At 38.5% G+C, this 15267-nt stretch overlaps 1 protein-coding gene across 4 annotated transcripts in view; it reads right to left on the reverse strand.

The window, feature by feature from the left end:
• tnr (tenascin R (restrictin, janusin)) overlaps positions 1–15267 on the reverse strand; it is a 161962-nt gene that overhangs the window by 12751 nt on the left and 133944 nt on the right. For all 4 annotated transcript variants that reach the window (XM_065954041.1, XM_020643727.3, XM_065954040.1 and 1 more), the window contains 2 exons: positions 5021–5151; positions 787–919 (listed from right to left, as the gene is read on the reverse strand). In XM_065954041.1, coding sequence (XP_065810113.1) covers positions 787–919; positions 5021–5151 — 264 coding nt within the window. The remainder of the gene's footprint in view (positions 1–786; positions 920–5020; positions 5152–15267) is intronic.

A 15267-nucleotide genomic window follows, 5' to 3' on the forward strand; every position in this document is an offset into this window, starting at 1 on the left:
GTGACAAGTGGATGAAGTGCAGTTTCCGCTGTTAAAAAGACAAACATTTCCCTTTGGATATAGTAGGGACCAAAACAGAGAAAAAGGTTCTTGACCTTTCATTTTGTAGAAGGCCACAAACACAAGTATATAACAATGCTAATGTTGCTATGTGTATGTTGGATGTTTCCTCAAGCAACTGATTACTTAGAAATCTGCTTAACTCGCTTAATGACAGTGACATCATAGCAGATATTTCTTTATTTGAATGACAAATAATAAAACAAATAAGAAGAACAAGAATGATAATCAGGGTCTTTTAGAGAACATACAGATGTTTAGGTGAAAGCTTCTTCAGTTGTATGTTTACAGTCCGTTCTGCTGGCTGCAAATGGCTAAAATGAACAGTCCCAGATGACAATTTAAACTGACATCCTGAAAAGCTCTCATTAAAACAGCCTGTACTGCTATGATTACCACGTGGTTGAAATGATGGATATTGGTATTCGCTTCTGGCAAGTTCACATAAATTCCAGGTGATAAGCAGTTTCATGACGCTTCCTTTTCCTCGTTTGACTGACATATCTGGGAGCTAATTACACAGTGAGACATTAGATTACATGCTGCGGGATTGAAGACAGCATCACTGCAGGTGCAGCCTAATGGGAAGTTTCCCTCCTGCTGAATGGAAGAGAGACAGAAAGTGTCCCTGACTTTGGATACCCTATTAATGTGTTATGGTGACTGTTATTTGCAATGTGATGCATTGATTAAAAAGAAAGTTGAATATACGTATGTGTACTTTACCTGTAGTGAAGGTGGTGGACATGACAGCACTGGTGTCCAGTCCTCTTGCAGCCTGGAGCTTGACTGTGTACTCTGTAGTCTCAGCCAGTCCCTCCAGTCGTATCCATGTGTCCTCTGCATCCAGGATCAGCTCCTAGTGCACACACAGGACCAAATTAGCTCATACAACAAGTTACAAGATATTTGATGAAGAAACACGCCTTCAATAAAATTAATATTTAAATATTTATTCAGTATAAACCTCGGGGTAGAAATAAATTATAATAGAATCTCCCTAAATCACTAATAATACACTGAACTGAGCTTCTGAGTTTGAAAAGACGCGTAGCAACAACCAAAAAAACCCTCCAGCTATTTTTGTTCAGGAAATATATGACAGCTTTGTTTTTGTGTCAGTGAGAAAATATTCTAAATGTGACAGCAAAGAGAGGTGAGGTTTATTGAGAAGGATTGAGGAAATGTGAGTGAATGGGAAAGTCAACGTTCGCATGTTAAAAACAGAAAATATTGAAAAAAGTAAGCGAGATGGCAGTTATTTAGTAGGAACAAACACGTTTTATTGTGCTAACACTTGTGCATTTAGCCGTCATCTTCAGTTCACAGTTTACGTTTCAAATAGTTGCACATACATTTGTTGTTTGCAGGCATAAAGGAGACTTTATGGTGTTGTTTGCTTCTCTTGAAGAAGTAGAACAGTGGTGTCTTGTAATCCCATGTGGGATGGGCTAGGTGTTTGGTATGACACGGAAACAACCGACTAAGAGGTAAGTTACTCTTCCCATAGCGGCAGAACAAGCTTATCTGCCTGTGTTTTTACATGAAGACACAAACAGAGAGGAGGAGCAAGGCAAGAGAAGTGGTGTGAAGGGGAAGGAGGGGGAACTACATGGAGAGAAGGAGATAAAAGACTATAATTGGACAGGCTGAGAAGTAATCAGGAAACACAGAAAAATCTATTTTTGGTGAAGAAGTCCTGACAGCGCAGTACAGTAACTTCCCTCTGTTTTTGACAAATCCTCTTCGATTGAGCCCGTCTTAAGGAGCCAAGTGCGTCCGACCGTTTTTTCAGAGTTTTTTCTGTGACATCAGTTTCTAGATGAGGAATGAGTCCTTGCTGTACAGAAATGTGTCTACAGTGTGTCTCTGCTTATAAGCTTGTGTGCATGTGTATATGTTTGCCTTGGATACACATTAAATATGAACAAGTCAAAATGAAATATTCATTCACTTTGAAAAAAAGGATCACACATTTCCAGGCAATGTGTCCATGTGAATTATGCAGTGAAGCAGCTGGTAAATGGTGTCTCTGTCTCGGACAGTTTCCCTCAAGGTTTCCAGGGTCAAGATAAGATTTTTTTTATTGCAAGTGAAACAGCAACGACTTATCAAGCAGAATACATTCCTTAACTATCGATTGTCTATGTGTGGTTGAGTGGTCGGATGTTGGGTGGATGTGTTTCTATCCTTGCGTGAGTGGGGAGATGTTTATCACAAAAATGACCGGCAGTGACACAAGCATTTATATACTGTTACCCTAATCAGATAAGGAAACTAATCTCACAGCTCGATTGTGTAAAAATAAAAAAAGTCAATTATCTCAGGCTGTAAGGCTCACAATCATGCAGTTAGATTACAGGGGAGGTAATGCTGCCGTGTATTTTCAGCCGAGCCAGACGTCAAGTAGAGAATGCCAGAGAAAAATCTCACAAGCACCACTTCAATCTCTGGCTGCAGTGATCGCTTTTTGCTCGGAGCATAAGTGGTATGACTCATTTGTTGTTGAACGATATGAATTCAAAATACGACACTTGTTGCTATACCTCACCACGGTAAACGAATACTTTAATAACATCTGAAAGGACATGGTCAAAGAGGTTGAGATGAATAACAATGAATGTGTGTTTTTTTTCTTCAAATGTTCCAACAGGGCCTAAAGATCTTGAAGCCTTTTTACCTCTACATGGGCTGTTAGTCAATCAGTTAACTGGAATCTTATTGTATGTTATCAACAACGTCATGATAAAAATAAAATAATGTCATAGCACGGTTGTTGGATTTAAAGACACATTTGTAAAGTTTTTTAAGGAAGGATTTCTTCACTATTTTTATTTTATTGCATTTATTTTGTGACACAGTTCCATGTTTTTTAATGAATTTTCTATAAAAATGGAAAGATGTGCTTTTTACCTGACAAACTGTTATATAAACTATGCCTTATTTTCACTGCAGCAGAACTCGACTCATTAAACAAGCAATTAAAAATGTTTGTGAACTGCATCATTAAGGCAGATGAGTGTAATCTGAGAAATGGCACGTTTGCGCTTCACCTGGAGCTAAAAATAACAATGAAATATGTGAAATGTGAGCTGAATGAACTGGAGACTGAAGAAATCTTTAAAAGTCTTGTAGATGGAGTTGCTAAATTTACCAAAACATTGTATGTGAGGCCGTTAAGACACTGAGCCATAGAGATAAAAAGAGAACAATCAAAACCTGGAGATTGCTTCTGTCACATAACCAGGACGTCCACACAGAGACAACTTTTTTTTCTTATGCTCGCACTTCAGATCATACTGAAGAGAGGTTTTATCGTATTTTTGTTCTGATATCTTTTGTAAAAAGCTGTTGATGAGAAAAGAAATAACCAATCACATCTTATCCTTTAAATATAGTTATATTTTTGGCTCATTAGATCAATCAATCAATCAATCAATCAATCTATATTTATAGCATTTCATAAGAAATTTTATCTGAAGACACTTTACAAAGAGCAGGTAAAGAACCTTACTCTTTGTTAGATATGACAGCTGAAGAGATATGGGAATGTTGGGGGGGGGGGGGGGGGGGGTGACATGCAGACTAAGGGTTGATGTGTCAGTATGACCGTGTCTTTTTGACTAACCAGGAAGATACATTTTTAATGGATGAAAAAATGACACTGAGTGATACATGATCAGATATGTAGGTGCACCAAAATGAAATTAAACAGTACGTCAAATGAAATTCTCTCTTTAACATATTGATTTGTGTTCTGTATGTTTATGAATTAAGCATATATGTATGCTGCAGAAGAAAAATACATGAATTTTAGTTTGACTTGCTAATTTGTAGAGTCTTGAAACTGGCACACAAAACGTTAAATATCTATCAATTATATGTTGAAATTTGATTATTTCTGGTGTAATGTTTTCTCAGCCACTAACAATTACTTTTGGATTTAGGAAGAAAAGGCTTGACAGTATTTTGAAATAATAAAAACAACGTTGTCGGGAGTCTGCTATGAAAACAAAAGCACTGGCTTCTTCTGAGATGTTCCTGCCGCATTCTTTGTGCATGACTGACACCTGATGGTCAACCGCTCAGCAGTACCACAGATTTAAGGTCAGTGTGTGTGTGTGTGTGTGTGTGTGTGTGTGTGTGTGTGTGTGTGTGTGTGTGTGTAGGAGAGAGAGAAAATGAGAGCATGTTTCAGTAAGAGTGTGTGTGATTCTTGACCGTTTATAAAGTCATGCCACTACGGTAGCCATTGGCGAGGACACCGTGTGTTTCTTTGTAGACACCTAATTGCCAATAAAAAGGAGTCTTTTGCAGAGCATCATGGGAAATGGTTCCAATGAATTGGTTAACAGGCGTGGTGCGACACACACAGCTCTTACTAATGTGCTTTATTACTATTACTCAGCCACATCAAAAAGTTTAATCAAAATAAACAATGTCTCTGCTGAGACACATTAAAGTGATATCTCTATTAGACAGGCAATTTAAGCGCCTCACTCCCTTGTGTGTATGTGTATGAGTCTGTGAGTGTGTGTGTGTGTCCAACCGCTTACACACTCCGCAGCAAGGGATTAGACGATTGAAAGATAAATTTGTCGTAAAGTTGTTACTCTGCATGAACTTTCTTTCCCTGAGCATTTTTAACTCTTGTATAAAAAGTTGATTTAAGTGGGAACATTTTCTACTCTGAGAGATATGTCGTGATGCAATATCTAGAGGATTTAAATGATTTTTTAAGGTGTGTGGATTACCAAAAGTATACAGTTTATCTTCTTTTCATGATTGCAACTCTGGCATGGATACTAAACATAATTTCCAGAACGACTAGAGCTAGAAATACTTTTTTGTCACAGGTAAAATGCTTCACAAAGAAGAAAATCGAGTGACAAGATTGAACAGTCTGTGTGAGGGACAGCCTTGAAAACACAAGTATGCAGTTTTCTTGTGTGCTACATACTTTCCTGCTGCCGTCCGTTGTCTGGTAGGTGAGCATGTAGTTGTCAATTTCTGCGATTGGCGGTTGCCAGGAGATGAGAGCGCTACGGTGATTAACTTCACTGGCCGTCAGGTTCAGGGGAGCGTCCATGGCTGTAAGAAAGAGAGAGTGATTTAAACTTTGAATCAATCTAGTGGAGAACACTGAAGCTTTTCAGATTGTTTGCAGAACAGGTTCATGTTTGTTTTAACCCAATTTGTGAAAGCTTTTTTTTTCTCTTGGTGCTCAATTGTAGCGTTGGAGCGACTTGTGTTTAAAATAAGAACATTGGGATGTGAAATGTATTTAGCATGTTAAAATAACCTGTGTGAGCAATTGTTCCTGTGAATGAGCTGTGGATTTAGCCTTAAGTGGTTTGAACAGAATAGTGGTTTTATCTTCCTTTCAGGTTAGGATTTTTTAAAGTCTGAATTTCTTATATCAATATGAAATAACAAAATTATGATATCATTTTTTGACCAAATATGACCAATTTCTCTTTTTATGATCTTTTTAAGTTTGAAGTTAACTACTCAGGTAGTTAGGCAAAAATGGTTGTTACTGTTGCTGAATTTATCTGTGAGAGAAAATAATTCATAATTTCCAAAAGTTCAACTTTGTTTACTTTTTATGATCTTAGCCAGGTAGTCTCAAAGCTCCTATGACCAAGTGTCTGAAAACCTCAGCAGATCCAATTAAACACATGTGAATAGTGCATTTAACTTACTTAACGTAAAACAAGCAGCATACAGTCAGCATAAAAGTAATTTAAGTTGTTTGTGTTTTAAGTTCGAAGTGCGGCACAGGTCCATCTGGCCTCTTTTGGTGTAAACATTACTCTAACTGGAGTGGTTTGTGTTTCTGTATGGGAATACTTTACACACTTTTGAATTAATACATATTCAATGCAATATTGAGCACTCACAGCTGCAGGAGGCGTTTGCTTTACATGCAGTACAAACAAGTAGAATAAAACAATCTTGGCCTCAGTCTCCTCATGAAATGTGTCCATGATAAAATATGACCAGAATTAGTTTTTAACCCATTAAAACCACTTACACAGATAATGTGGTGATTAGGTTAGAGCTGAAAACTAAACATGCGGTCAATTTCCATTCAAAAAAAGTATTGTACTCTCTAAGCAACTAGAAGATTAAAAAAAAAATAGAAGAGAAAGATTAAAACACAGAAAAAAACAGTACAGGTAAAAAAAAAAAACAATTCCTGCACATAAATTGTAGAAGTATTCCACATGGTGGATAAAAACCTCCATGTCAGTAATCCTAAATCGTCGCAGGTCTGAGTGAGACGAAAACTGAGACCCATTTTCCCATGTATCATAGCCTCAGAAGCATTTAAGCCCTTGATCATCAAGCCCACCCAAGTTTTACTGCTCATTACATCACACCCTCCAAGTATAATCTTAGTCCCTGCTCAGCTTTAAAACAAGGTTTGATTACAGTGCCTTTGTTGATACTTTAACTACATCACAGGGAGACTCACCTCCATTGCCTCATCTTACATCACCCTTTTTTTGAGTCGATATTTGATCTTCTGACATGCTAGCAGAAGCACTGAAACCTCATTTTAGTGCATGATAGAAAATAGATGACCTTCTACTGGGAAAATCTGTTTCCTGGAGTTACATCATGACTGTGAGGCACATTGTCAGCCAATCACCTAGCACTGCTGTGAGTAAAGGAAACAGAGGCGATGAAATAAAATGAAGTGCTGCTCTTTGCATTACAAGAAAAAGATATCAACCAGATGTCAGTCTATTTCTTTGATTCTCTCTGTTATTTTCTCCTGTTATTTCCTTGATAGCAAAAAACAAACATTTTCTTCCACAAATAACTTGAACTTCTAACTTCTCTTGAGGTGCTGAGAGTCAGTTTTGTGGGGATGTTAGCTAAACATCTAACCTTAAATTGAACCCACACACATTTCTGCAAACACTTCCTTCTGGTTTGAATCCTCCTGTGTGCATTAAAAAGATCAATGACAGCTCAGTAATTAACAGCATGTACCCGTCTTGATAACCTCCTGAAAGATGTGTGTGTGTGTGTGTGTGTGTGTGGCGGGGGGGGGGGATAGACAGATCAACATTGTGTGACACGGGGATTTAAAGAGAGAGAGGAGAAACAAAGGAAGCAAGAGTGTTTAAATGCAAGAGAATGCGGGCGAAGATAAACACAGCACATTGCAGAGTTTGTTTAAATCTTGTTGCAATGTGCCAATCTCCTCCTCTCCTGCACCTTCTGGTCTTTAATGACCTCTGCATCTCATTTCTCCTCCTTTTTCTGTTTCTTCGTATTCCCTCATCATCATCTCCTTCACTCGCTGTCTTATCGACATTTTTTGCTCCTCTCGCCTTCCCCATCTTTTGCCCACCTCCACCTCCCCTCCTCCTTATCTGACAGGCTGCCATTCTCACTCAATGTGCCAGAGAAAGAGAACAGAGTTTATCGTTTGTTCTTGTCCTCCCCTTGGCATGATGAACACTTTTGCTGCATCATGTGCGCGTGGGGGAGAGAAGAGAGACGGAAGAGCCGTCGAGGGGGATTCTAATTCACAGAAATTGAAGCCAACAACCACCCTCAATGTGCTCCTTTTTTTTTTCCTTTCATTCTTGATTTAAATCAGCCTCCTTGTTGTCCTCCCTCTACCTCCTGTTATGCCTTTGCATGGAGTGTTCCAATGCAGGTGAGCAGGTGTCATCTGAGTTCTTGGCAGCTCTGATGTACCGTCTTCAATTGGCCGAGGTTTGAACAATGGGATTGAGATGAATAGGTTTGGCTACATCTAATGTCTCATTAACTCACAGTGTAAACAAAGCGAGAGGGAAGAAGAAATGCAAACGCACACACAGAGAAGCAGATGGGAAGGGCAGCACGGGCAGCGGTAATTTGTTGTGGGTAGACAAGAGGGAGGAAGTTTTTCTTTTGGAGTGGATATCACATCTCTATGCTCATTTGCAAGTGAATGCCTGCATGATGTAAAGGTTATTTTTCTCTTTTTATGCAGTCCAAAGAACAACATATATTTTTTTGGATGGATCTCAGAGATGGAATAATGGACTTTGACAAACACCTTGTTATCATTTTTTCAGTTAAATTGAAATTGAAACACGTCATATCTGCTACACCAATAGCTGCTCTGTTAATCACTTGTCCTATACTTGAGATAAAGTCGCTTTGGTCCAAAGTGAGGTACATCAGAGAGTAAGTACAACACAAGCAACGATCAATAAAGGGAGGAAATAACGTCAGTACGTGCAAACAAACAGCTTTGAGTGCGATCAGCCACAGGTGCTGTCAGGCAGCACACAGAGGCACTTTTTTTTAAAGTAAAAGTTTATATATCATCATCAATCACAACATCGACAGCTGCTCTTGAGAGTTCTGATCAGCATCAGACCCATCCTAGATGCTCATCATCATCATAGTCATCAATATCATTAAGTGTGTAGGTGTTCATGAAAAAGCTGGGTCTTTAACTTTTTCTTAAAGGTGCAAACTAAAAGGGACTCTGCATATTGAATGAAACTTGGTAATTTGTTCCATCAGCGGGGGGACGACAGAGTAGAAAAGTCTAGCTAGAGACTCAGGGCCTAAGGTTGTGAAGGTTGGATCTAACACTAATCTGTGTCCCTAGTCTCTCTACAAAACCTCCAGTTATCAGAAAGCTCCATCCTCTCCGTCTTTTGCCTGCTCCACTTTTCAATAAATGTGTGTTCAAACAGGCGAGGTTTGGAGATTTTCCCTTCATGACATCAGAAAAGGCAGTAACCCCTCCCCCAGATGGGTGACACTCCCACAACTAGGTGTTTGTTCTGTCCTCTGAGTCCCCCTTTCTTCTGTAAACAACAGGGCATGGTGAAAGAAAGCACAAGCCACATCCCCTTCCAGTGAGGGGCTTGATCAGACACAGCTCACAGGAACAGCCTGTTCTGAGAAGGGCTGAAGTAGAGGGGTTTATATGCATACTCAAATACAGGATCAGAGTGGATTTTTAATAAAATAAAACTTCAAAGTCATGTTTTTGAGAGCTCTGAGTCATATTTAAACTAATGTAATTGAAAAGGAGTATAATATGTGACTTTTAAAGTCAGCATTAAAGTGATGTTGTTGCTTTGTTGAGTGGAAGGTGGGTGCTGTTTGCTGTCTGCTAGGTGTCACTTAAGCAATTTCAGGTCTCTGAAATCTTTTTTATGCAAATATCACATAAATAAAATAACTTGTTTTAAGGTAGTTGTACAAGCCAATGAGGGTCACATTCCCAGTGTCTGGGTTAGATCTCAAGGCAAAGTAAAGACTAAAGCCTCGTTTCCACCGAGCAGTCAGGTATGGATCAATACAGTTTGGTACAGGTTGGTTCGGTAAAGCCTGATCCTGTTTGCGTTTCCACAGCCAACCGTAGTTACCGTACTCTTTTTTTGGTAGGCAGCGTGTAAGCCAGATGCCGATAGCCGCGTCAGCTACGTAATAGCGTGACACCACAGCAGAGCGACACAGTATACCCCACTAATAAATTTGACGAAGAAGAACGCTACACAGTAAACAAAGAGCAACAATGGAAGACATCCAGCAATTTGTATTTCTCATTGGCTTGTGGTTCTTTGTTAGAAAACACAATTAAGATTTGTTTCAGACGAGACTGTGTGCCGCGAGGAAAAATACAGCCGTCCTTTATTACTGCTGTCGCATTCTTTCAACCAATCAACGAACTGCAGCGTTTAGCTCCAGCTTTTAGGGTCAGATCGATAGACTTAGGACCCCAACAGAAGGGTAGCAAAAACTAGGATGGTACGGGACGGTAATTTGGGGACCTTTCCGGACTTTTGATTGTGGAAACGCCACAAATTGCGTGCCGTACCGTGACGAACCGAACTGAACTGCTTGGTGGAAACGGGGCTTAAGTATCCTTAAGTATACTGAAGCCTAATCGCCCCTAAAGGAATGATTGGCTCATTGGTGGCTTTGCATGGCACTACATTCATGTGTGAATGTGAGAGTGAAAGAGTAAATTGGATGTGTGATGTAAAAGGGCCTTAAGTGATTTAATGGTGCTTAATAATGTAATTGTAGCCCATTAACAGTTTACCATTTACTAACAGTCCATCCTCTTTTTTTAAAGGGTTTATTTTGGGGATTATCATGCTTTATTCGTTATTCAGAGATAGGACAGTGGAAATAGTCAGAAATCAAGGGGAGAGAGAGAGAGTGGGGAATGACATGCAGGAAAGGAGCCCAGGCTGGATTTGAACCCGGGCCGCCCACTTGGAGGACCACAGTCTCTGTACATGGGGTAAACGCACCAACCACTAGACTACCGGCAGTCCATCCTCTTAAGTCTAAGTTCTATCATCACAGATACATCACCAGGAGCCCAAATATATTTTGTGATTAAATATAAACTATTTATTTGTGACAGTCAGAGAAAACAAAAGTATTGGCAGACAGTTCCTGCTCTTTCTCTCCAGTACCTTCACCATCCTCAAACACAGAGAAACAAGTAGAGAGATGATGACATCCTCAAGTCCATCACTCCTGTAAATAAACTAACAGAGGCGTTACCTCACCTGTTTGGTGAAAACATAATTGTACTGTAGTTTTACAGGCTGGTAATTTATGCAGACGTTATTCTGAAACAATTTGGTTTGGATCATTTCTATCTCAACCATCCTCCATGATGCTCACCCGCTTCTCTGAAAACTGAATGATAGGTCAGCGGATAAATCTCTTTGTAGAAACACAGAGCGACAAACAGAGAGACACAGTAAATTACTGTGAAAAAACCTCTCCTATCAAATGTATGCTTGCCAATGCTTATGATTTGTTTTAAGGATATTGAGAGTGTAATGTTCTTTAAAATATTTTTCAAATACCATCTTAATTGCCACCCATTCTTATTTAAATGTAAACAATAAACTGATTTGTCACTTATTGGACGAGGCAAAGGACAAAGTGGTGATAACTGAAGCTGTTTTTGTGTTAATCTGTGTTCATTTGTACAGCTTTAATACTTAAAGTAACAAATGTAACGTATAACCTTTCATATACTACAATGACAACATTCAGTATACTGTGATACATACTGTATGTTTAATATTACTGCAGGACTTCTGGAGAGTCTACCACTAAACAATTACCAGCATAGATTTTATTGGGACACAAGTTTTGAAAGTACATTAAAGTGTCAGAGATGCCTCAATGGCCAAAAGAATGAAGATTATGTCGCTGTAATAGTGGCACTCTCAGCACTCAGTGAACAACTATCAGCTAGAGCTCAGTGAAGCTGCCCGCAGCAACAATCTCTGCTGCTTCAAAAACTTTCCAAGCACTTCTCAGCAAGTGGGCTCAGCTCACATCTGAGGGAATAAAGTCCTGGTGCTGCAGACTACAAGCTTACAGAGACACCCGTAGCAAAATCCCTTATTTTCCACCCCTGTAGCTTTAAATATCAGCCTTCAGGGAGCTGCCTTACTATGTGTTGAACTTCTAAGGCATGGAGGCCAGACAACAAAACAACCATGAGTTGTGGTTAAGAGGTTTGAGAATCAAACCACTGCCAAAAAAAAAAGGAAAAAAGATGGGCATGTGTTCTATCTAAGCCAAACTCCCTCTTTCTCTTTCACATCCTGTTCACTGTGCATCAACGTAACAGTTCTTACCCAAAGGAGCAAAGCAACTCAAAACCTTCACTGACCCTTTTCCACTTTACATCTGGTCTTAACATTTGAACAGAATTTCCAGAGCTCAAGTGAAAACAAGTACTAATACTAATAGATAAAGATAAAAGCAGAATTGGATAATCAATTTACAATCAAGGTACAATCTAAAAAAAAACCTTCTTACCCAGATACAGTACACAAAAAGTAGTGATAGGGATAAAAATAAATAAGATAAAACCAAGCCTCAGTTCAATATGAAAAGAGACTTTCTATTAAATACGGATAAAACAAAATCGCTAAAACACATCTAGAAGGATTTTATCTTTTTAAAAAAATACAATCACTTCTGGACCTTTTCACAAACAGCATGGGTGTTCAGGGCTTAAAACTTGATGTATTATGTTGAATAATGTTTATTGTCCTGACTTCCTGCCTTCGGTTAGTCTGTCGAAGCACATTGTAAACATCTATTTGTAAAGGTGCTATATAAATATACGTATTATTATTATTGTTATTATTATTATTATTATTGTTATTATTATTATTATTATTATTATTATTATTATTATTATTATTATTATTATTATTATTATTATTATTATTATTATCATCAATAATGGTTCCCAAGTTTTTGTACTGAGGGACAATCTCAACATCCACATCCTGATTGACAGTATTAGTAACACTGAGCTGTGAAGAATCAAAAATCCTGTCTTTAGTGTTAGAAACATTTATCTGTTGGTGAAAGTCTAAAGTCATCGACTACAGGACCAGGCTCATACTCATCATTATATAAAGTACTCACAATGACTGTATCATCAACACATTACACGAGATCCTATCATTATAAGTGCTGAACAATAAATGGACAGGAAACACTGAGAAACAACTCCTTATAAGATGTTGTCTTTCAGTTTGATTAGAAATCAGCTAAATAAGAAACTTTATACAAATACGTACAGAAATGTTTTGTAATCCAAAAAGCAGCTTGGTCACATCGCATCCAGTATCATGGTAATGGTTTATAAACTAGAGTGACTGTCTTGCAATAAGTTGGTCTGAGCTGAAGAGTGTTTTTTTTTTATCATTGTACTGCTTTAACAAGGTTGTTATTTCCAAATTGACCTTGAACAATCTCAACAAAACCAGAATACAGGGACAATCCGTTCGGCAGCCTTAAAATCTCCCACAAGTTTCAGATGGCAAATAATGTATGTGCACTCCACAGACATTAAACCAAGTTACCATAAAAGTACAATTACAATTTGAATGTTTATTTTCTGCTATAAAACGAATGATGTCACCTTTAAATTAAATCTGAAAACCTCGTCATACAAAATTATTTAAGTTCCCTTTTGTCATCAATGTGTCCATATGAATGCCTCCTTTAATTGTTTTAATAAAAAGTGAATAAGTTATTTCCAGCACCAGTCTCTGGGCTGCTTCTTATTCCTACCAAGAGATGAAGTCATACTGTATGTTAAAATATGTAGTGCAAGTAATTCTAAACTCTGTGCCTAAGGACACAAGCAAACTGAGATTTAAAGAGTGAGAGGCTGATCTACACGGACAGAAACAGAGCAGCAAACATGTGATGGACCAACAGTCAGTGATGTTGACCAAACCAATCAATAGTCTGATCCTCTCTCCTCTTCACAATGTGACACTTTCCACTGGAGCAGAACAGACCAAGCAAACACCTTGAGAGAGCTGAACCGGGCTTTAAAAAAATAGGAACTTTAAATAACAGTAGGGGAAGATCCCTCTGAAGGCGGGGCCAACTAAGAACTCTCCTTGATGACATGTGATCACTTGTCCTGCAGGAGTAAATATCTTCTTGGCGACTGTGGAGGCACATTACAATGACCTGAATAGTAAACATTTGTGTGATTACAGCCTACAATGTTACGTGTGTAATGGCATTTAGAATGTATGATTTACAAGAATGGTCCAAAAAGTCAACAAATATTTAATTTGCAGCCCTTGATTGAGCTAGGAGAATTGTTGCATCTTTGGTATAATTTGCTAAACAGCAGTATGAATGATTTCAGCATGAAGTGTGATTGAGATACAGATACACAGATATACTGTAGCAATCAAGATACCAGTATTGAGTCATAACTGAATCACAGGTTAAGTTACGTTAAATGTGTATAACACCTTACATGTATGTTCTGTGTGAGTGCAGCATTTATTTGAATAATACCGGTGTGATCCTGAGTTGAACACACATGAAGCTGTTCTTGAAGGCAAGACTTTGATCACAGGAGGAACACATTCAAATGAGGACGTAAATGAAAGTATATACATACACCAAACAGTTTGCTTAATTTAATAAGACATGGGTTTAGAAACAAACATAATCCCTACCCTCCTTGCTTACACAATGCTGCTTACATGAGAGTATAACCAGGGTAAAAATGCAGACTCTGTAGGCAGAGCATCTGTTTCAAAATTAGAATCACCTTGAACTGCCAAGAAACATTTGTTTATATATGAGTTGCTACATGCATGCACAGCACTGACATGTTTCCTGAGCCCCATTTCTGTCTTGAAGTGTCTGCAGACCAGGTTTGGTTTCTTATTTTTGAACAGTTCGTCTCTGCTGCAGTGCAGGGCAGGTAGTTCTGTTATTCCTCTGGGGATGTGAACTCTTCTGCTGACTGAAAAGTTTTTTTTTCTTTCTGCCAGATCTCCAGAAAAAAAAAAAAAAACATAGTTTGCGGAGATGCAACTCAGCTAAACAGGAACAATTCCTTCACCCCTGACTGTCCTCTGGATGGAGCCTCGGATGAAGGTGAATGTAATCACTGAGGTGGGTCACATGGGGGTGAAGCAGACAAAAGGTTGAGAGGTGGGAGTTCACAGGTTTAATCTTTTTGACAGCTCGTGTCAAAAGTCTCTGGCAAGGTACTGACCCCTTTGGCATGTTCGACTTTCAGAGTGTGCAACACAGAGATTAGAAAGCTTTCTGAGTTCACACTTTGTAGGAGAAGCTACATTCAGTCTAAGAAGTTCCGTTAAATATCCAAGAATATAAGAGATGTTGTATCTTTTTATGATTTTTCTTCATGTATCCTCCTAGTGAAAACACATCAACAATGTGGACATCTATGGCATTAGTTAGAACTTTTAACTGTAGATCAATTTACTATGAACCACCATCGAATTATATAAAAGAAATTAAGATATTTACAAGTTATTGCATGTCTCTCATTTATGAGCAGACACTCCACCTCTCAAGGGTTGGTTGAGATAGAAAGACACAACACATCAAAGTTATCAAAGGCTATCTGCAGGTAGGAAACATTAAACTGAATGATCTGTTTCAGATAAATGAGGTAACGTGGGTGTTGTACGACAGTAAGGGGTCATAAAAAAAAAAGTCATGAATGCACCATGCACCACTGATTTTACTGCTCGGAAATAAAAAGCTTATCATATAGAATGGAAATATAACCTTAATTTCTGTTTTGATATTGTTCTATCTTAGTAACATTTGCAGTCATATTATCAAGGCATCCTCAGGGGCCTCAAACACTGTGAATAAACTGCT

The sequence above is a fragment of the Labrus bergylta genome, chromosome 4 (genome assembly GCF_963930695.1).
Source record: "Labrus bergylta chromosome 4, fLabBer1.1, whole genome shotgun sequence".
Lineage (NCBI taxonomy): Eukaryota > Metazoa > Chordata > Actinopteri > Labriformes > Labridae > Labrus > Labrus bergylta.